Below are 20,989 nucleotides of genomic sequence, written 5' to 3'. Positions count from 1 at the left end.
GATTTCTATGAGACCAACTTCGGTAAATGAATCGGATCATCTCTACCTTTAACGAAATGGGTTGTCGCTCGACATTATTCCCTTAGTGCCATATGCAAATATATCTCGATTAATTGGAGAAGCAAGAGGGTGGAGTAGATAGTTCAGCCGTGATGAGAAATTATGCAACCCACCTATCAATAAAAAGAGATATTAGGGGGCCGCAGTATGAATACTTCAAAGGTACGTGAAATGCATCTTAGCATCTAAAAGGATTTTTCACCTGTTTTTTTTCTCGAAACCCGTGACAGAATTGGGAACAACGACAGCACTTCATCAATCAGGAAATTTCTATGGTGACAATGGGATATTCATCGTTAGCTTTTTCTGAGGGGTTGGGTTGCCGTGACACCCACCAATTCACTTGCACCTCCCCCCCCAAACAAGAAAATTTATGAATCTTTTCTCTTTCTTTGTCACTTTCTAATTCATATTTTTAATTGACAAATATTATTCGTAAATAAATCATTAATATTTCCAAATTAATAAGAAATAATTTCACAAACTAAAGTTATATCTAATCTTTTAGTACGTGGAATGTTAATTTAATTCGGTTGAATGTTATGATTTTTTGTTTTCATTATGTTCAATCTTTCACATGAAATAAATATGCGGACTCAATCTTATTTAAATAATTCTGAATTGTGTGTAGTGCCAATGCAAGATCTTTTTTTTAATAAAAATAATTTGTTTAGGGTTTTATCTTTTCATGAGATGTTTTGCTTGATAGGTCATCATTTGCTTAGAGCTATGTTCATATATATATTTATTGAAGTAATTTGTTTAGAGTGCTATATATCTTTTCATTGGATGGTCTGCTTAATGAATTCATTATTTATCGATGCACTGGTTTTGGCTTGGAAGCAAATTGTGGCTCTTACGTAACTTCTCGAACATTGTACTATACGTCCCTTCTGTCTTTTATAAAGACTGGGCTCGTTTCATATAAATACGTGATTGACTTGTCCATTACGATTGAAGAACTTCCCCGAACTAACTTAATGTTGGCGTATAATCACAAGAAAAGATGTGTGGTGCAGTGGTCAAAAGGTAACACTTTCGCCTAAGAACCGACCTGTTTGGTTTCATGATCAGATTTTAGAATTATGATTTTGATTTTAACTCTACCCACTACACAACAAAAACACACGTTTCCCAAGTCAAATTTATAATACAATCTCATTTGTCTTTTTTCACAATCAAAATCAAAATCAAAATCAAAGTTACTTTAACTCTGAAACTAAACGTCCCCTAAAAGTTTCGAATTCGATTCTCGATAGCTGTCGTTGAAAGAATAAACTTTTAAAACAAAGAATAAGCCATTAAAAATCACTTACATCGGTATTATTCGGCGTTGTATCTCGCCTCATATATAGGCAGCTCCAGCGTTATTATTCCGATCCGCACGATATCACTTATTTATCCCCAACAATGGGATATTCATCGTTATAAGCTTTTTCTGAGGGGTTGGGTTGCCGTGACACCCACCAATTCGCTTGCACCTCCTCCCCCCCCCCCCCCCCCCCCCCAAAACAAGAAAATTTATGAATCTTTTCTTTTTCTTTTTCTTTGTCACTTTCTAATAAGAAATAATTTTACAAACTAAAGTTATATCTAATCTTTTAGTACGTTGAATGTTAATTTAATTCGATTGAATGTTAAGATCTTTTTATTTTCATTATGTTCAATCTTTCACATGAAATAAAAATTCGGACTCAATCTTATTTAAATAATTCTGAATCGTGTGTAGTGCGAATGCAAGATCTTTTTTTTTTTATAAAAGTAATTTGTTTAGAGTGTTATCTTTTCATTGGACGGTCTGCTTGATGGATTCATTATTTACTTAGAGCTAGGTCCTATTAGAAGCTGCGTAGCCATCTTTCTTTACTTTCTTTTTGTTGATTAGGTGTGCTTATGATATTATTGTATTATAGATTACTCAAGGAATCACTGATAGACTAATACCATTAACATGTTCACACTCTTTTCTTTTTCCTTTTTTTTATGTAATATCATTTTTTTAATAGTTTCACTAACCATTGGAAACAAACATTCATCAAAGAAAATTTTAAAATGTCATTCTACTATTTCAATAAATTGAGACACAAATAAGTATACATTTTATAATACGTATATATACACACCATAATGTATTTATTTGCTCAAAAAAGAAATAACATGTGAGTCAAAAATAAATTAAGGTAGGTGAAAAGTCTTATAACACAATTAAGTCTTATCATACACATTCAATATATCAACGAAAAAAAATCATATTTTCTCTCTTAATATAGTGACGCAGCGAAACTAAAGAACGATTGTAATCTGTTACGAATGTCAGAAAACAATATTCTATAACCTGTTGATTCTACGAATACCAAGGAATAGGAATGAAATTCGTTAATTCAATCAATGCCAAATTTGAGAAAATAGAGAAAATATTCTCCGAAATTTTTATTCATCCAAAAAACTACTGTTTTTAGCCCTAGGGCTTACAACGCTTAAATCGGCTTAAACGAAATTATAACGAAGGAAACAAAATTATAACCAGGAAAATAAACTATTTCGTAAAATAAACTATTCCCTAAAATTGTAAAAACGCTCAAATAACATAAAATGGCCCATTTTCTGCCGCATCATTCTCCCCTGGATGGAGAGAATTTGCCCTCAAATCGTCATTGTCCGAACTATTACCTTGATCTTCTCGAAAAGAGAGATTAATACGCTTTTGTTGCTTTCTCGCTTGCCACTTGAATGCTTTCTTCTCTTTGCGAATTCTATCTCTTAATTCTTTGTACATAAAATTCCGTACACCTCTTACCCAATAAACACTTTCACTGAATCTTTGCTTTCTTGATAGAGTCGTGTGCAGTTCAACCAACTTTACCAACTGAATAACCTCCAAAATCGGCACAGTAAGCATCCATGCGTCTTTTTTTGCATTGAAAATTTATTCATCTAGAATATCCTCAATCTGAGCACAATAATGAAAAAGTTTATCACCTCCAATATCCTTTAATACGGATTTGTTGACAATGAACGTTGGTTTTCCTTGATCATCAAATACAAATTTTGTAACTTCTTCTTAATCTTCATCTGGATATACATCGAAAACTGGATTAGCTTCATCATATGATATGTCTTTGATGTGATATGCTGGCATGAAACTGAAACTTCTTATTGATAGATGTTGATTCCGTCGGTTGAGTTGACACGTAAATCAATGCACCACCGAATAGGATTCTTAACCTGGCTCTAATACCAACTGACTCATCGAAATTAAAAAATAATTATAATATGTTGATTCGAGTACGAATGGCAGAAAAAATATTCTATAACTTGTTGATTCTACGAATACTAGGGAATAGGTATCAAATTCGTTGATTCAATTAATGCCGAATTTGGAAAAATAGAGAAAATATTCTCTCGAAATTTTATTCATCCAAAAAACTACCATCTTTAGCCCTAGGGCTTACAACACTTAAATGGGCTTAAAAGAAATTATAGCGAAGGAAACGAAATTATAACGAAGGAAATAAACTATTCCGTAAAATGAACTATTCCCTAAAAATTACAAAAATAACCAAATAACATAAAATTACAAAAACGCTCAAATAACATAAAATTACCCGTTTTCTACCGCATCATATAGTTTTACTTCATTCTTTCCCATTCCTTTGTGCCAAACATACATACATACATACATATATATATACACGATCAAATATAATTTAAAATCAATTAAAATATAAAGATTCTTAGCACAGACTTGATATACATATATAACGAAGATCACTAAAAAACTAAAACATAGTTAATTCAATTACGTAAACAATATTTCCTATAATATATTTAATTTTTCATAACATTTATGCTACTAAAGATTATATGCGGAACCCGTGAGCACTTACCTAGTTTTTAGATAAATTTTATGTTAATTTTATTAAATAAATGTAAATTTTCATATTAATGATTGGTTCAAGCCTCCAGTTTTCAGAGCAAATATTGGATGAGTATTACTCCATCCACTTGGATGAGTAACACCCAATTAAAAGGCTTGAAAATATTGCTATTTTCTCTTCCACTCTTTTTTGTACTATTATATAGGGAGAATAAGGTAGTTTGTCTCACTCTTTTTTTTTTCCTTGATTCTATCCATATATTAACTATAGTTGGATCGAGTAAATTTTTTTTTTGTAAATTTTATTAATTTTTAATTACTTTTCCATTCTATAAATTTTATTAGTTTCTATTTTTTTTTATATTTTGAGGGAAAATAATGAATTTTCAATTAAGGTTTAGAAAATGAAATTAATTGGTGCACAACTTTTCGGTGTACGAATGGTACACAACTTTCATTTGCGAGATTTTTTCCGAAATCTACCAGACTATGGATTTTCTATGATTAATTTTGAATTATAGCGCGGTTTGCACAACAACCTTCTATCGTTTATTTAAATGGCCTCGGACCATAGCAAAAAAATAAAACAAAACATTTAGAAGTATCGCCTGTCTTTCTTCGTCTCCATTTTTTCCCTTCATCCCAAGAGCAGTATCAGAGCAAGCCGAACCGAGGCAACAATGGAAGTAAAGATCAATTCTGAAGTGCTCATCAAGCCTTCCTCGCCAACCCCGCAACACCTCCGGACCTTCAAGCTCTCCCTCCTCGATCAGCTCATTCCAGTTCCTTTTACTACGGCTATCTTCTTCTACCCGTCCAACTCCGAGCAGGCCGGCCCTTGCTTAGATGTCCCCCAGAAACTAGACCTTTTGAAGAAGTCCCTCTCCCGGACCTTGACTCAGCTCTACCCGCTTGCGGGGAAGATCTGCGATGATGGCCTCTACGTAGACTGTAATGATGGAGGTGCCCGTTTTGTCGAGGCTAGTGTTAACATGTCCATAACTCAGTTCCTAACTGACCCGGACCTCGTCTTGCTCAACAAGTTGCTTCCCAGCGATGAGTTTGTTATCGGGGAATTTCCCGAACTGACTTACGCCGTAAATATTCAAGTGAATGTGTTTCGGTGTGGCGGCATCGCCCTCGGAATTTGCAATACGCACAGACTCCATGACGGGATCGCCTTAGGAGTATTCCTGAAGGAGTGGGCAGCAGTTGGCCGGGGATCAGGTGGCGGTAGTGGCAACAGCGAGGTAGCAGCTCATGACCTCATGGTGGCGGCGGAGCTCTTCCCTGCAAACGATCTGTGGCTGCGTGACTCATCAAAGATCATGTTTAACTCGATATGCAGACCGGGCAACTCGGCCACCAAGAGGTTTACGTTTACTGGGCCTGCAATAGAGGCCCTCAGAGCCCGAGGAAAGGGTCCCAGTGTGAAGAACCCGACTCGTGTTGAGGCGGTCAGCGGGTTGTTATGGAAGTGCGCCATGGCCGCACTCGAGAGAAAGAACAATGGTCTCAGAAGGCCTTCAGTCTTCACGCATTTGGTGAACTTTCGCAAGAGGATGAATCCTCCGTTATCGGGTCCCCTAGGAAACTTTCTCTGGCTGGCTGCTGCACATTACAAGGGCACTACTAAATCTCATGATGGTGCCGAAGATGTGTTGCCCTCTTTGGTTGTTGAGCTGAGAGGAGCAATATCCAAGGTAGATGGCGAATTTGTCTCGGGATTAAGACAGGACAAAAGTTTGATAAGTAGCTCTTTCGAAAAGGTGCTCGGAGTTGGGTTGTCTGAATACGGTCACGGAGTGGACCATTTTGTGTGCTCGAGTTGGTGTAAATTCGGGTTTTATGATATCGATTTTGGTTGGGGAAGGCCCATTTGGGTTAGTCCCGTTTGGGAGTGCAAGATGATGTTCTTCAACTTGATATTTTTGGTGGACACAAGGTCGGGCGATGGAATAGAAGCATGGGTGATTATGGATGAACAGGAGATGGCTCTGTTGCAGGAGGATCCCGATATACATTAGTCACATCACAAATATACATTAGGAGTAATGTATGTTGGATTGACTCGCCATGAGACTGTTACATGGATTGGTACGAGATTGTCATTAGCTGATCTCATAGTAACAATGGTGCAGTGGTCCTTTGACTTGAGGTCACCACGGTTTCCTACATATAATGTCGTATATTTTGATACTGTCAAATGCCACCGTAACATGTTGATTATAAAGACAGTTATTGGGTATGCCACAAAGCATGGAAAGAAATGTGAGTGACCAAGATATGATTTGTCCATCTTACATAACGGGAGTGATATCTCACGGTCACTTGGTGGGTAGAGTCTAAAAGTGTATGCATACCCAAATGAGTCGATATAGGGATATCGAGCTCATTTGTTCTGATAGACTTACCTGGTAAGCGAAGAAAAAGAGATTGTGCCATATAATGATGATATCTACCATGTGTTGGGCTCAATAAGGATATAGAGGACAAAATGATTATACTACAAGGTAACATGAGTCACAAGGTTTGTCGTGAAATTGACTTTCCGATTACTCAAGTAACAATGATGTATTGCTAGATGCCGCTCACTGTTTTTAATATTGAAATAGAGATTTCAATATTATTGTCAACGTAATCAGAAACCTACACGGTCACACACGACGACTAAATCGACGAGATATTTTGAAACGTTAAAATCGTCTAATAGTGAATAGACGATTTTAGGTGCGACCGATTAATCGAATATTTAATAAGATTAAATTTACCGATTAATTAGACCTGATTTATCAGATTAATTGGAACCTATTTTATACATACACAAGGGCCATTCACATGTATACATTTATACATACACATGGACAAGTCACGAGATGCCATGTATCTTGACACATGGCTTGTGGTAACCCATTTTGGGTTAATCCCATACCGGTGGGACAAGCAAATTGCCCCCCTCCCCAAGCCTATATATGTGTAGATATACGGCAGTGTATTAGCATGTATGTGTACATTTATATGCACGTATATATAAGATATACATGTATGTATATAAATGGGTATAATTGAGTTGAATTGTTCAACTCATTAGGTCCAATTAAGTCTAATAATTTTAGGTGTCGCGTTGGTGTTTTCTTCGAGAGTTGGCTGTTAGCACTGCTGATCTCGAAGACCTGTCGAGAAAGTCAGTGTGGATACCGGTAGAGGCGTCACGCGTGGGACTCTCGGTACGCTTTATCTACTTCAATTTTTCTTGTAGGTCGTGGGATATAGTTTTGATATAGTTTTATGGGTAGGAAATTTTGAATTTCTCCTTATATTACTCTTTCGTAGGCCATGTGAAACTAGCAGTTTTGCCTAGTGGTAAGGAGGAGTAAGTATCTACCCCGATCTCGGGTTCAAAACTCCTTGGAGCCACCGGAGAGCCTTTGGCGTGCTTACCCTTTCTGTGCGTCGCCAGGGTTCAAGGAGCTTTGGGGATTAGTCGGGTAAAGCAAGGACACCCCGGTTAGCAAAAAAAAAAAAGTGATCGAGAATTTCTGGCAGCTTTTTCTTTCTACAAAAAATAAAAGCGATCCTACCTGAAAAATACCATTCTATTCTGCGGAGAGAAATAATAGATTCTGAAAAATATTATTTGAAATAGAGTTCAACTGTTCAATGTCAAGGAAAAAAAAAAGAGTCTGCAGTAGATAATTGAAAAGGAGAGAGACGAGGGAGTTCAAACCCAAAGACATCAATCATCAAATAACAAGTTCAACCGGCCAAATCAATCAACTATTAGTTACATTGAGTGGCCGATGGCCATACTCTCCGAAAAATACAGAGGAGCTCTTGTGTTGAGTATTGGTTGAGAGATCCTTAAAGATCAAGAAAAAAGTTGCATATTGTTATTCAATTCTCGATGCAATTACTTATACTCGCTCCTCAAATCAGAATTCATATCTTCATATTCTCCACTCCTACCGCCCGGCCATCCAAATCACGGGCGTCCCTGAGTGCCAAACTCAAAGCTCACAAAAGTGACCGAGAAGTCATCAAGGACTACAAAAGTGACAGTTTCTCAGAAAAACTGTCACTTTACCGATAAGCATAATGCAGAGGTTTCTTTTGTTTAATGAGAAACATTCTGCAGTCAGGGACTGTCATTCTACGCTTGTTTAAGTGAAAGTTGCTCCATCTCTGGCATTCTACGCTTGTTTAAGTGTGTTGATGTCCTCACATGTTCCTTCTACAGGACGGGTGGACTCCGCTGCATATTGCAATGCAGACTAGGAACCGAGATATTGGGAAAATTTTATTGGTGAATGGAGCTGACAAAACAAGAAGAAACGAGGTTACCCCAATACAAGTTTGCATTTTATGGGATAATGGTGTTAGTGAAAGTTTTAGAAAGTTCCATGTCCAAGCAAAAATTGAGCTGGAGATTTTGGTGTGTTCGTGGATTGATCCTCTTTGTGCTTTTATTACTTATCGTATAATTGTTATTTCAGGATGGGAAAACACCTCTGGATCTATGCTTATGCTATGGCAAGGACTTTAAGTCATACGATATTGCGAAAATGCTGAAACTCACACTGGCTAATAACCGCGACTATTGACAATAATGGACGGCACAACAATCTTCTCAGCTTCTGATAAGGGGGTTTGATTGCTTCTGCATTTTTGTAGAGACCATCTCGAAGTGATACAACTTCTCAGATCAACCTGAGAATTGATATGCAACCGCCGCTGAGGCTGTTCTATCTCGCACACATTATTTATCGATGCACTGGTTGTGGCTCGAAAGAAAATTATGGCTCTGATGTGACTTCTCAAGCATCGCACTATATGTCCCCTCTGTCTTATATACAGACCAATTTGGTTTCATGTAAATACATGATTGACTTGTCTATTATGATTGAACAACTTTCCTAAACCAACTTAATGTTGGTGCATAATCATGGGAAAATGTGCATGATGCAGTGGCCAAAAGGCAATACTCTTGCCTAGAAACCTAGAACATTCAGGTCCGATTCTCAACAACCATTGAAAGAATAAACTTTTAAAACAAAGAATAAGCCATTAAAAACTGTTTGCATCCGTATTATCCGGTGTTGTATCTCGCCTCATAGGCAGCTCTAGTGTTATCTTGTCGTCGATGTGGCTGTTCGTGAGGCAGCATTGTTGGGAAAAGAAGATGCCCTGAGAGAGATTTAGAAATATATATATATATATATATATATATTTGTATATATTTGAAAGCAAAATACGATGTGGACTAGGCTAAATGGCCTCGGAACACTCCATTTTTAAATGGAATTTTATTGGATTTTTTTGTTTTTAAAATTTTAAATTATCTTTTATAATAAAATTAGCAATAAAATCTTTTAAAATTATTTTTGATTAAAATATTTCATCTAAAAAAGATTGAAAATATCATAAAATCTTTTGAATATTATGGTGATCTTCAATTAAAGGCAATATAATTTTCTGAATGGAATTTTATAGTTTTTATTTTTTTTATTTTAGTAATTATTTTTAATAAAGAAATATTTTTTAAAGATATTACAAAATTCATTTTCTTTTTTATTTTGGGAATTATTTTTAATAAAAAATATCTTTTAAAGATATCTCATCATAAAATTTCGATTTCTTAATTTCTTTAATTTTAATAATTTATATAACATAATGTATTCGAAATAGACGAGAAGATTTTATTAAATGTATGGATAGATGTTATTTCCTAATCTTCAATTTTTTTAAATAAAATTGACATTTCATCACATAAATATAAAAATTAAAATAATATATATTAATGTGTATTCATACATAATATAAATATATTAATATATGACCTTAAAACGCTTGGTTTTCTGAATTAAATTTAATAAGCATATATTATTATATATTTTCTAAAAGGAATTTTTCAGGTTTTTATTTATATATTTATATTCCCCGCATTATTTTTAATAAAAATATTTTTTAAAGATATCTTATCATAAAATTCGATTTCTTGATTTATTTACATTTTAACTTTATATAACATAATGATTTTGAAATATATGAGAAGATTTTATTATTTTTATAGATATTATCTAATGATCTTGAATTTTTTAAAATAAAAATTAATATTTCATGACATCAATATTAACATCAAATAAGTATATATTAGCATATAATTTCTGAAAGCAAATTTCTAGGATTTTATTATTTATTTTTAATTTAGGAATTATTTTTAATAAAAAATATTTTTTAAAAAGATATCTCATCTTAAAATCAAATTTATTGATTTTTTTAATTCTATAATTTTTAATTTATATAACGTAATGTATTTGAAAAAATATTTTTTTTTAATGATCTTGAATTTTTTAAATAAAAATTAATATTAATATTTCATCACATCACTGATCACTTCATGAAAATAAGTATTGGAAGCGCACCCTGCTTCCCGCTTCACATAATTTTCGTCTCTGACGCCAACGCTTTGACTCTCCCCCTTCCCCCTTCACGGCCTTCGGCCGGTGGTCCGCTTCCCGGCGAAGAATCCAGCCGCCGTTGCTTCACCGGAAGAAGCTCATTCGTTCCTTCAATTTCTTAATATAGCTTGTCGGAAACTCTTATCTGCACGAACTGAATACGCAAAACAAGCTCTTCACCGGTAAGTCAAGTCACTCAATTTGCAGCCTCTGATGTCGGGCTCCATTGTTGTGGATTCTACGGAACGATTTCTCCCGTGTTAAGTTATCGCCTGAGTCGGTAGGAGCAGGAACATGATCAGTAATGATGCGCTCTGGTTGCTCGACGAATTGCCCCTTACGCTATATCTTAAGCCTCTTTCCTGTATAGAAGGGGATCCTTATCATGGTTGAAGCAATTCTATGTATCGTTGTTATTCACAAGCCGCAAGTTACATTAAAGTTGTGGTTTTCGGTTGCAGGTGGCAGTTCATAGTTTCTGTATCCGGGTTGTCACGTGGTCCGGAGTGTTCCGTGTATTATTGAACTGTAGTGGAGGAGCGCTGACAATGGCAATGCCTTGGTCTGCTTCAACTACTTCCACATTTTATCGTGGACTTTTTTTACGGATGCCTCCTGTTAGTTCGAGATATATCTCTAATAGTCATCTGCTGAGGAAGGGTGCAAACCTTCGTGTCAAGGATCAGGTGAGTAAAACATTCAAAGTTTTCGTTCTTCTAGAGCTCTGAAACGACTTACGCCTTAAATATAGTTGGCACTTAAGGCAGTAGTATGCTCATTTTTATCCCTTTTTTGTTGAAGGATGCGGCCACCCCTCTGCATTATGCTTTTCAAGTCAGTGCCAGACAAACTGTTAAGTTACTGACCAAATGCAAGGTTGATATCAATGTGCAAGATAATGTAAGCATTGGTTAAAAAGTTGCTTTGTCTCCAGCATTCTTCGTTTGTTAAGGTGTATTGATGTCCTCACACCTTCCTTGTACAGGAAGGGTGGACTCCGCTGCACATCGCAATGCAGACTACGAACCGAGATATTGGGAAAATTTTATTGGTGAATGGAGCTGACAAAACACGAAATGATTTGATCTCTGGACAGCATGGTCGTAGTGAAGGTCGTAATGCAAGAGGAATCATTACCGCAGGGCATAGAGGGGGAGGTCATAAGCGTCTATACCGTAAAATCAATCTTCGACGGAATGGAAAAGACATATATGGTAGAATTGTAAGCATAGAATACAACCCTAATCAAAATGCAAACATTTGTCTCATACACTACGGGGATGGTGAGAAGAGATATATTTTACATTCCAGAAGGGTTATAATTGGAGATACCATTGTTTTTGGTACAGAAGTTCCAATATAAAATGGGAAATGCCCTACCTTTGACCTATATGCCCGTAGGCAAAATCATACATTACATATATATCACACATGGAAAGGGTGGACAATTAGCTAGAGTAGCAGGTGCTATAACGAAACTGATTGCAAAAGAGGGGAAGTCTGCCACATTAGAATTACCTTACGGAGAGAGACGTTTGATATCCAAAAACTGCTTAGCAATAGTCGGACAAATGGGAAATGTTGGGGTGATCCAGAAAAGGAAAAGTTTGGGTAAGGCCAGATCTAAACGTTGGCTAGGTAAGCGTCCTATAGTAAGAGGGGTAGCTATGAACCCGGTAGACCATCCCCATGGGGGTGGTGAAGGAAAGGCACCAATTGGTAGAAAAAAACCCGCAACCCCTTGGGGTTATCTTGCACTTGGAAGAAGTAGGGAAAGGAATAAATAAAAATAATTTGATTCTTTGTCGCCGTCGTAAAAAGAAAAATAAGCGTAATTAACTAGTGGCCCGTTCACTAAAAAAAGAAAAAAAAATCCTTTTGTAGCAAATCCTTTATCAAGAAAAATTTAGAAACTTAACACAAAGGCAGAAAAAGAAATAAAAATAACTTGGTCTAGGGCATCTACCATTATACCTACAATGATCGGCCATACTATTGCTATCGAGTGTGAAGGAGGATTGGGAGTTAAGCAGCTCGGGATATGGAATAAGGCTTGTATGCTCAGGTATCTCTGGATGATTCTCATAAAAGCAGGCTCCATTTGAATAGGCTGGATTGAAGCTTATGGTCTCAAGGGCAAAAGTATATGGTCGATTGAAGCAAGTTCCAGCTCTTGTAACTGGAGAAAGATTCTTCAGCTTAGAGAGGTTGCATATCCTCAGCATGTTACAGGAGATGGTGTTGATACTCACTTGTGGTTTGACAATTGGCACCCTTGGAGTCAATGCGAGATATTGCTCCAGCTCGATCTCAAACTCAGGAAAGCAGAGCCCACTTATTTTTCGAATGTGCTTTTTGGGCAGCAATTTTGGAGATCTGTTCTTCAACTTTGTGGTTTCTCCAGATCAGTAGGACTGGGAGGCTGAGCCAAATTGGGCTAGAAGTTGCTCCATCTCCAGCATTCTACTTTTGTTTAAGGGTTGATGTCCTCACATATTCCTTCTATAGCAAGGGTGGACTCTGCTACACATCGTGATGCAGACTAGGAAACTAGATATTAGGAAAATTTTACTGGTGAATGGAGCTGACAAAACAACAAGAAACAAGGTTAACCCGATAGAAGTTTGCGTTTTATGGGATAATGGTGTTAGTGAAAGTTTTAGAAAGTTCCATGTCCAAGCTAAAATTGAGCTTGAGATGGTGGTGCATTCTTGGATTGGTCCTCTTTGTGCTTTTATTAAATTTTATCGTGTAATTGTTTTTTCAGGACGGGAAAACACCTCCGGATCTATGCTTAAGCTATGGCAAGGACTTTAAGTCATATGATCTTGCGAAAATGTTGAAACTCACACTGGCTAATAACCGCTACTATTGACAATTCGAGGCTGCACAGCAATCTTCTCAGCTTCTGATAAGGGGGTTTGATTGCCTCTGCAGTTTGTAGGGACCATCTCAAGGTGATACTACTTCTCAGATCAACCTGAGAACTGATATGTAATGGTTGCTGAGGCTGTTCTATCTCTCACACATTATTTATCGATGCACTGGTTTTGGCTCGGAAGCAAATTGTGGCTATCATGTAACTTCTCGAGCATTTGTACTATACGTCCCTTTTGTCTTATATAAAGAATGGGTTGGTGTCATGTAAATACGTGATTGACTTGTCTATTATGATTGAACAACTTCCCCGAACCAACATAATGTTGGCGTATAATCACGAGAAAGGGTCAGGGTGACTGATTCTGAGGCAGCATTGTTGGGAAAAGAAGATGCCCTCAAAGAGAAACGAAAACAGGATAACAAAACGAACATCAATGAGTTTGTATATTGTGTCATTGGTTCTTCTTTTGTATAACATTTAAAGTTAATAAAAAAAAGTACAAATATTTCCCATTTTAATAATTTTAACACGAATTTTTTTCTTAACCAAAAAAGCACAAACTTTCGATTTGATAATAATTCTAGTATGTCGTCAACTTTTCCATTAATTTGGACGGAAATTGTTGATGTGTAGGTCGAGTAGTCCCATTTTCTCTTTAATAATAAAATTATTTTAAAAAATAAAAAACAAAAACAAAATGCAAAATCGGGGAGGGACAGTGGGGGCCTTGTCGCCAACCGCTGATTGGGGTCGTCAAATCGGGAGTGGTGGCCGGAATCAGGAATACTTCAACGGTACGTGAAATGCATCTTAGCATCTAAAAGGATTTTTCAGGTGTTTTTCTTGAAACCCATGTCAAAATTGGAAACAACGACAGCGCTTCATCAATCAGGAAAATTCTACGGTGGCAATTTGTCACCATGAAAATGGGATATTCATCGTTGGATTTTTCTGATGGATTGGGTTACCGCGAGTCTTGGTGGTCCCCGTCGTAAAAGGACAAATATCAGGCGACATATCAAAAAAAGATATATTAGGGGACTCGCAGAATGCCTCCTGGTCCTGGCTAGCCTATTGCCAAGACGTGCATGAATTCTTCAAAGGTACGTGAAATGCATCTTAGCATCCAAAAGGATTTTTCACGTGTTTTTTCTCGAAACCCTGTCAAAATTGGAAACAACGACAGCACTTCATCAATCAGGAAATTTCTACGGTGACTGTTTGTCACCATGAAAATGGGATATTCATCGTTGGATTTTTTTGAGGGGTTGGGTTGCCGTGAGTCTGGTGTTCCTCCCGCCGCTCCCCCCCCCTTTTCTAATTGATATTTTTAATTGAAATATTATTGGTAAATAAATCATAAAATATTTTCAAATTAATAAGAAATAATTTCACACACTAAAGTTACATGTAATCTTTTAATACGTGAAATGTTAATTTAATTTGCATAAATGTTGAGATCTTTTTGTTTTCATTATGTTCAATCTTTCGTATGAAATAAATATTTGGACTCAACCTTATTTAAATCATTCTGAGTCCGTGTGTAGCGCGAATCTAAGATCTTTTTTTTAATAAAATAATTTGTTTAGGGTTTTATCCAGTGTTATCAGAACCGGACCGGATGATGAACCGGAAGGGGTACGGGGTCATGGGTTTATGGATCCAACCGGGGGTTCGATGGGTCGGACCGCTCGTTTATTTAAAATAAAATAAATATTCATATTATTAAAAAAATTATGATAATTAAGATAAAAGTATGATGATTTTAAAGAAATATAACAATAGTATAAGAAAGTATCTATATTTAATATTTCTTACTTCAAAATAAATATTTTATTTTAATAAGTACTTAAAAGTAGAGTTAAAAGAACAAAAGAGTGGTGGTGGCTTGGTTGGTAGTATGCTAATATGAAAAGCAAGGGGTCATGAGTTCAAATCTTTACACAACCAACCAATTTTTACATTAAATAGGAAACCCATAAAAACCCATAGAACCGGCCGGTTTAATGAAATTTTACTTAAAACCGGCCGGTTCAATGGGTCCGGCGGTTCAAAGCTGCCATTTCGGTTTTTAGGCGAACCGGACCGGACTTGGTGCCGGTTCCCGGTCCGACCGGTCGAACCGGCCGGTCCGGTCCGGTTCTGATAACAATGGTTTTATCTTTTCATGAGATGTTTTGCTTGATAGGTCATTATTTGCTTAGAGCTATGATCATACTTTTTCTTTATTTTATAAAAGTAATTTGTCTAGAGTGTTATCCTTTCATTGGATGGTCTGCTTGATGAATTCATTATTTGCTTATAGATTACCCAAGGAATCACTAATAGATAACACCATTAACGCGTTCACACTCTTTTTATGTATATATATATATATATATATATATATATATATATAGTTTCACTAACCATTGGAAACAAATACTCATCAATGAAAATTTTAAAATTTCTATTTCAATAAATTTAAACAAAAATAAGTATACATTTTATAATACGTATATACACACACACCATAATGTATTTATTTGCTCAAAAGAGAAATAACATGTATGTCAAAAATAAATTAAGGGAGGTTAAAGGTCTAATAACACAATTATATCTTATCATACACAATTCAATATATCAACGAAAAAAAAAGTCATATTTTCTCTCTTAATATCATTGTACTTCATTCTTTCCCATTCCTTTGTGCCAAACATACATACATATATATATATATATATGATCAAATATAATTCAAAATCAATTGAAATATAAAGATTCTTAGCACAAACTTAATATACAAATCATATATAACGTAGATCACTAAAAAACTAGAACATTGTTAATTCCATAGTTAAGTAAACAATATTTCGTATAATATATTTGGTTGTTCGTAACATTTATGCTACTAAAGATTGTATGTGCAAATCGTGGGCACTTACCTAGTTTTTAGATAAATGATATGTTAATTTTATTAAATAAATTTAAATTTTCATGTTAATGTTTGGCTCAAGGCCTCCAATTTTCTGAGCAAATATTGGATGAGTATTATTCATCCACTTGAATGAGTAATAGCCAATTAAAATACTTGAAAGTGAAAAACTAATCCCATAATGGGCTCACAAATTCTCACTTATAAACATTTCCATTGGTTCTTATTAATTCAAAGTGGATGAGTAATACACATTAAATATTTTTTTGCAATTTTCTTGGACTGCTCCATTCGCGGGATATCGTCCTATGATTTCGAGCTGGGTCTCTTCGGGGGAGGGTCCTTCGTAGGCCAACAGTGTAAAACGTTGTAAAGGTAAGGATAGTACTATGAAAGACAAACCGTATCATGCTGTTGATAGAGAAATTTCACGTGAAACACAAACTGTAACCCTTTTCTTTTCGTTCCTTGTACTTGGATGATCTCAATCACTGCATCGTCCATCGACATTCGGATAGGAAGGAAGCAAATTTCACGTGAAAATCATTTTCCATACATACTTTGGATTCGATATTTTATTTATTTATCATTTATTTACTTATCAATTCAACGGTTATACCGTCAGCGGTATGGTTAAATGTCAAAATCTCTCGCGCTTTCTTAACAAAATCCATATATATAAAATTGCTCGTATTTTCGTTTTTGCATTTATTTTCTTCTTCATAAGATCATGACATGTTTTCAATCGATAATTCTTGCTCAAGCCTTGGCTTACCCCCTTGCTATAAGGTACTTCTAACGAACTTCAAGTCACTGCCCTTTAAGTAAGATATGCTCATATGCAGGGGCGGAGCCAGGATTTCATCAAGCAAGGACAAAAATATTACTTGACATAAATAATATGTATATTTTTTTTTCACAGGATAAAATACTAATTTTACATGGAAAAACTCATAAATAAACATACTTTTGTGGTAAAATTTTAAAAAAATTCAGAGTTCAAGGGGCACTTGTCCCCCTTAGGGGCCATGCGGCTCCGCCTCTGCTCATGCTATGTAAAGCGTAATTTGTTAACTGCATTACACCGATCATGAGCATATTTCTATTTTCTCTTCCGCTATTTTCTCTACTATTATATGGGGAGAGTAAGGTAGTCTGTCTCATTCTTATTTTTTTTTTCCGATTCTACCCATATATTAACTATAGTTGGATCTAGTGTAAAAATCTTTTTGTAAATTTTATTAATTTTTAATTACCTTTTCCATTTTATAATTTTTATTAGTTTCTTGTTTATATATTTTTAGGGAAAATAATGAATTTTGAATTAGAGTTTAGAAAATGAAATTAATTGGTGCACAACTTTTCGGTATATAAATGTAGGGGTGTGCACGGGTACCGAGTATACCCGGAACCGGTCGGAACCTACCCATTAGAGTAGGGTCCGGGTAGCTCGTATTGAAAATAAGGTAGGTTCCGGGTATTAAAATCAGAATCCAGTGAAAATCGATTCTGATTCCGATTATTGCCTACAGGGTACCCAGAACCGGTTATTTATTTAAAAAAAAAGGTGTTTTTACCTAAAATGGCCCGTGGTTTACTCGTTTTGTTAAATCTATCATATGCTTTTTTTTTGTCAAATCTATCCCATGGTTTACTTTTTGCATCAAATCTATCCCGACGTTATCTTTTCCGTCAACATCTAACGACCGTGTTGACGTGGCACGTGGAGAGATAGTGGGCCACACTTGTCACGTGAGCGCCACGTCAGTACGGCCGTTAGATGTCGACGGAAAAGATAACGCCGTGATAGATTTGATGCAAAAAATTAACCATGGAATAGATTTGACAAAAAAAAACATATGATAGATTTGACAAAACGGGTAAACCATGGGCCATTTTAGGTAAATCCCAAAAAAAAAGAAAGAGTAAAGTTATTGTCTCCTCTAATGAATCAGAACAGAAGCACTTTATTATGTGGGATCGTATAATGGATGTTTAATTTTATCGATGGATTGACGAGCCATATTATTTTTTTTTGTTGTGGATTAATCTAAATTTTGTTGATATTCTATTTGGCATGATTACTAATTATGTATGTGATATTTTTTGTTTTATTTAGCGAGAGAAAAAAATTTACAGGTCCCAACAGGGTATCCGGAACCTGTAGTATAATATAGTTTCCGAATAGGTTCCGGTATCATAATTCAACAGAGTGGGATCCGGTTCTAAAATCTTGGAACCTGTCTCTTACAATGTAGAGTCCGGGTATCGTGAAAATTACATGGTACCCAGAACCGATCACCCCAATACAAATGGTACACGATTTTCGTTTATTTAAATGGCATCCGACCATCCCAAAGAAATAAATGAAAACATTTAGAAAATTCGCCTTGTCTTTCTTCGTATCCACTCATTCACTCCATCCCAAGAGCAGTATCAGAGCAAGCCAAATCGAGGCAACAATGGAAGTAAAGATCAATTCCGAAGAGCTCATCAAGCCTTCCTCGCCGACCCCACAACACCTCCGGACCTTCAAGCTCTCCCTCTTCGATCACCTCATTCCAGTTCCTTTTACTCCGGTTATCTTTTTCTATCCGTCCAACTCCGAGCAGGCCGGCCCTTGCTTAGATGTCCCCCAGAAACTAGACCTTTTGAAGAAGTCGCTCTCCTCGACCTTGACTCAGCTCTACCCGCTTGCGGGGAAGATCCGCGACGACGGCCTCTACGTCGACTGTAATGACGGAGGTGCCCGTTTGGTCGAGGCTAGTGTTAACATGTCCTTAACTCCGTTCCTTGCTGACCCGGACCTCGTCTTGTTGAACAAGTTGCTTCCAAACCATGAGTTTCTTATCGGGGAATTTCCCGAACTGACTCACCCCGTAAATATTCAAGTGAATGTGTTCCAGTGTGGTGGGATTGCCCTCGGAATTTGCAATTCGCACAGACTCCATGACGGGACCTCTGAAGGAGTATTCCTGAAGGAGTGGACAGCAATTGCCCGGGGATCAGGTGGCGGTAGTGGCAGCAGCAGGTTGGCAGCTCGGGACCTCCTTGTGGCGGCGGAGCTCTTCCCTGCAAATGATCTGTGGCTGCGTGACTCATCAAAGATCATGTTTAACTCCATGTGCAAACCGGGAAACTCAGTCACCAAGAGGTTTATGTTTACTGGGCCTGTGATAGAGGCCCTCAGAGCCCGAGGAAAGGGTCCCAGCGCGAAGAACCCGACTCGTGTTGAGGCGGTCACCGGGTTGTTATGGAAGTGCGCGATGGCTGTGCTCGAGAGAAATAACAATGGTCTCAGAAGGCCTTCAGTCTTCACGCATTTGGTGAACATTCGCAAGAGGATGAATCCTCCGTTACCGGGTCCCCTAGGAAACTTTCTCTGGCTGGCTGCTGCACATTACAAGTTCACTACTAAATCTCATGATGGTACTAAAGATGTGTTGCCCTATTTGGTTGGTGAGCTGAGAGGAGCAATATCTAAGGTAGATGGCGAATTTCTCTCGGGATTAAGACAGGACAAGAGTTTGATAAGTAGCTCTCTCGAAAAGGTGCTCGGAGTTGGGTTGTCTGAATACGGTCATGGAGTGGACCATTTTGTGTGTTCAAGTTGGTGTGGCTTCAAGTCTTATGATATCGATTTTGGGTGGGGAAGGCCGGTTTGGGTCAGTAACATTGGGATGTGCATGCCGATGTTCCTCAACTGGATATTTTTGGTGGACACAAGGTCGGGTGATGGAATAGAAGCATGGGTCACTATGGATGAACAGGATATGGCTCTGTTGCAGGAGGATCCCGAGCTCTGCACTTTTGCTAATGTGAACCCCAGTCCATTGACTATCAGCAGCAAACTCTGAGCCTCTCGTGATCCCTCATCGGCGACTTGGTAATATTAAGATGTTCACTGATGTGTTTAGGTGAGTGACAAGTCATCAAGGACTACAAAAGTTATCGAGAATTTCTGGTAGCCTTTTCTGTTCTACAAAAATAAAAGCGATCCTAGCTGTTTTTGCCATGAAAGTAGTTATACTCCGGCTTGGTCGATCAATACCATTCTATTCTGCCGAGAGAAATAATAGCTTCTGAAAAAATTATTGTGCTCCATTTTTTGAAATAGAGTTCAATGTCAAGTATATAGTAGATAATCTAAAAGAAGAGAGGAGGGAGTTCAAACCCAAAGACAGCAATCATCAAATAACAAGTTCAACCGGCCAAATCAATCAACTATTAGAATCGGTCATATATATATATTAGTTACATTGAGTGGCCGATGGACATACTCTCCGAAAAATACAGAGGAGCTCTTGTGTTGAATATTGGTTGAGAGATCCTTGAAGATCAAGAGAAAAGTTGCGTATTGTTATTCAATTCTCGATGCAATTACTTATACTAGCTCCTCAAATCAGAATTCATATCTTCATATTCACCACTCCTAGCACCCGCCCTGCCATCCAAATCACGGGCCGTCCCTGCGTGCAGACCTCAAAGCTCACAAGCGTAAAGATCTGCAGACCTCGAATACTGCTATAACGCTATCTGTCCTATAAGCAATAAACCTCGAAAAACTATCCAATGCTTCCAGAGCATATATATACAACAGTGTTGTACAAGGTCAATCATTCCAAAAGGTATGTTAGTACAACATTGTTTCCGTTAGAAAATTGAGTATGTGCGCAGCGAAAACTTTAAAATCGGTAAAATCAAATTTTTATCGCGTGTTCGTTTTTAATCAAATCCTTAAAATCAAATCTTAAGATGAAAAATACCTTCCAACGAATAGATAACAATATATAATGAAT

The 20,989-nt window shown here is 36.8% G+C and overlaps 3 protein-coding genes across 4 annotated transcripts; all 3 read left to right on the top strand.

Annotated features, from left to right (window-relative positions):
• Positions 1–4,617: 4,617 nt before the first annotated feature.
• Positions 4,618–5,964, top strand: LOC116214531 (stemmadenine O-acetyltransferase-like). Its single transcript, XM_031549927.1, has one exon. The coding sequence runs from the start codon at positions 4,618–4,620 to the stop codon at positions 5,962–5,964; it is 1,347 nt and encodes a 448-aa protein (XP_031405787.1).
• Positions 5,965–10,339: 4,375 nt separating this feature from the next.
• Positions 10,340–13,546, top strand: LOC116212973 (50S ribosomal protein L2, chloroplastic-like). Of its 2 annotated transcripts, XM_031547754.1 has the most exons (5): positions 10,340–10,577; positions 10,857–11,081; positions 11,197–11,295; positions 11,381–11,617; positions 13,163–13,546. In XM_031547754.1, exons 2-5 carry the CDS (start codon positions 10,944–10,946, stop codon positions 13,268–13,270), a joined length of 582 nt encoding a protein of 193 aa, XP_031403614.1. In that variant the 5' UTR covers positions 10,340–10,577; positions 10,857–10,943; the 3' UTR covers positions 13,271–13,546. The 2 variants fall into 2 exon arrangements, with proteins under 2 accessions (XP_031403614.1, XP_031403613.1); XM_031547753.1 differs by lacking the exon at positions 13,163–13,546 and having other exon boundaries at positions 11,381–11,785.
• A 4,995-nt stretch (positions 13,547–18,541) lies between these two features.
• LOC116212894 (stemmadenine O-acetyltransferase-like) lies at positions 18,542–20,294 on the top strand. The gene has a single exon (XM_031547631.1). The coding sequence runs from the start codon at positions 18,557–18,559 to the stop codon at positions 20,045–20,047; it is 1,491 nt and encodes a 496-aa protein (XP_031403491.1). The 5' UTR covers positions 18,542–18,556; the 3' UTR covers positions 20,048–20,294.
• The last annotated feature ends 695 nt before the right edge of the window (positions 20,295–20,989 follow it).

This window comes from Punica granatum, chromosome 7 (assembly GCF_007655135.1).
Source record: "Punica granatum isolate Tunisia-2019 chromosome 7, ASM765513v2, whole genome shotgun sequence".
Classification (NCBI taxonomy): Eukaryota; Viridiplantae; Streptophyta; class Magnoliopsida; order Myrtales; family Lythraceae; genus Punica; species Punica granatum.
Note: the sequence above shows the minus strand (reverse complement) of the source record. Positions and strands in the feature narration are given on the sequence as shown.

Excerpts from the sequence above, each read along its gene's own strand:
- LOC116214531 (XM_031549927.1), top strand. The coding sequence starts at position 4,618 with ATGGAAGTAAAGATCAATTCTGAAGTGCTCATCAAGCCTTCCTCGCCA.
- LOC116212973 (XM_031547753.1), top strand. The coding sequence starts at position 10,944 with ATGGCAATGCCTTGGTCTGCTTCAACTACTTCCACATTTTATCGTGGA. Across the intron at positions 11,082-11,196 it reads ACCTTCGTGTCAAGGATCAG|GATGCGGCCACCCCTCTGCA; the intron begins GTGAGTAAAACA and ends TTTTTGTTGAAG. Across the intron at positions 11,296-11,380 it reads ATATCAATGTGCAAGATAAT|GAAGGGTGGACTCCGCTGCA; the intron begins GTAAGCATTGGT and ends TTCCTTGTACAG.
- LOC116212894 (XM_031547631.1), top strand. The coding sequence starts at position 18,557 with ATGAAAACATTTAGAAAATTCGCCTTGTCTTTCTTCGTATCCACTCAT.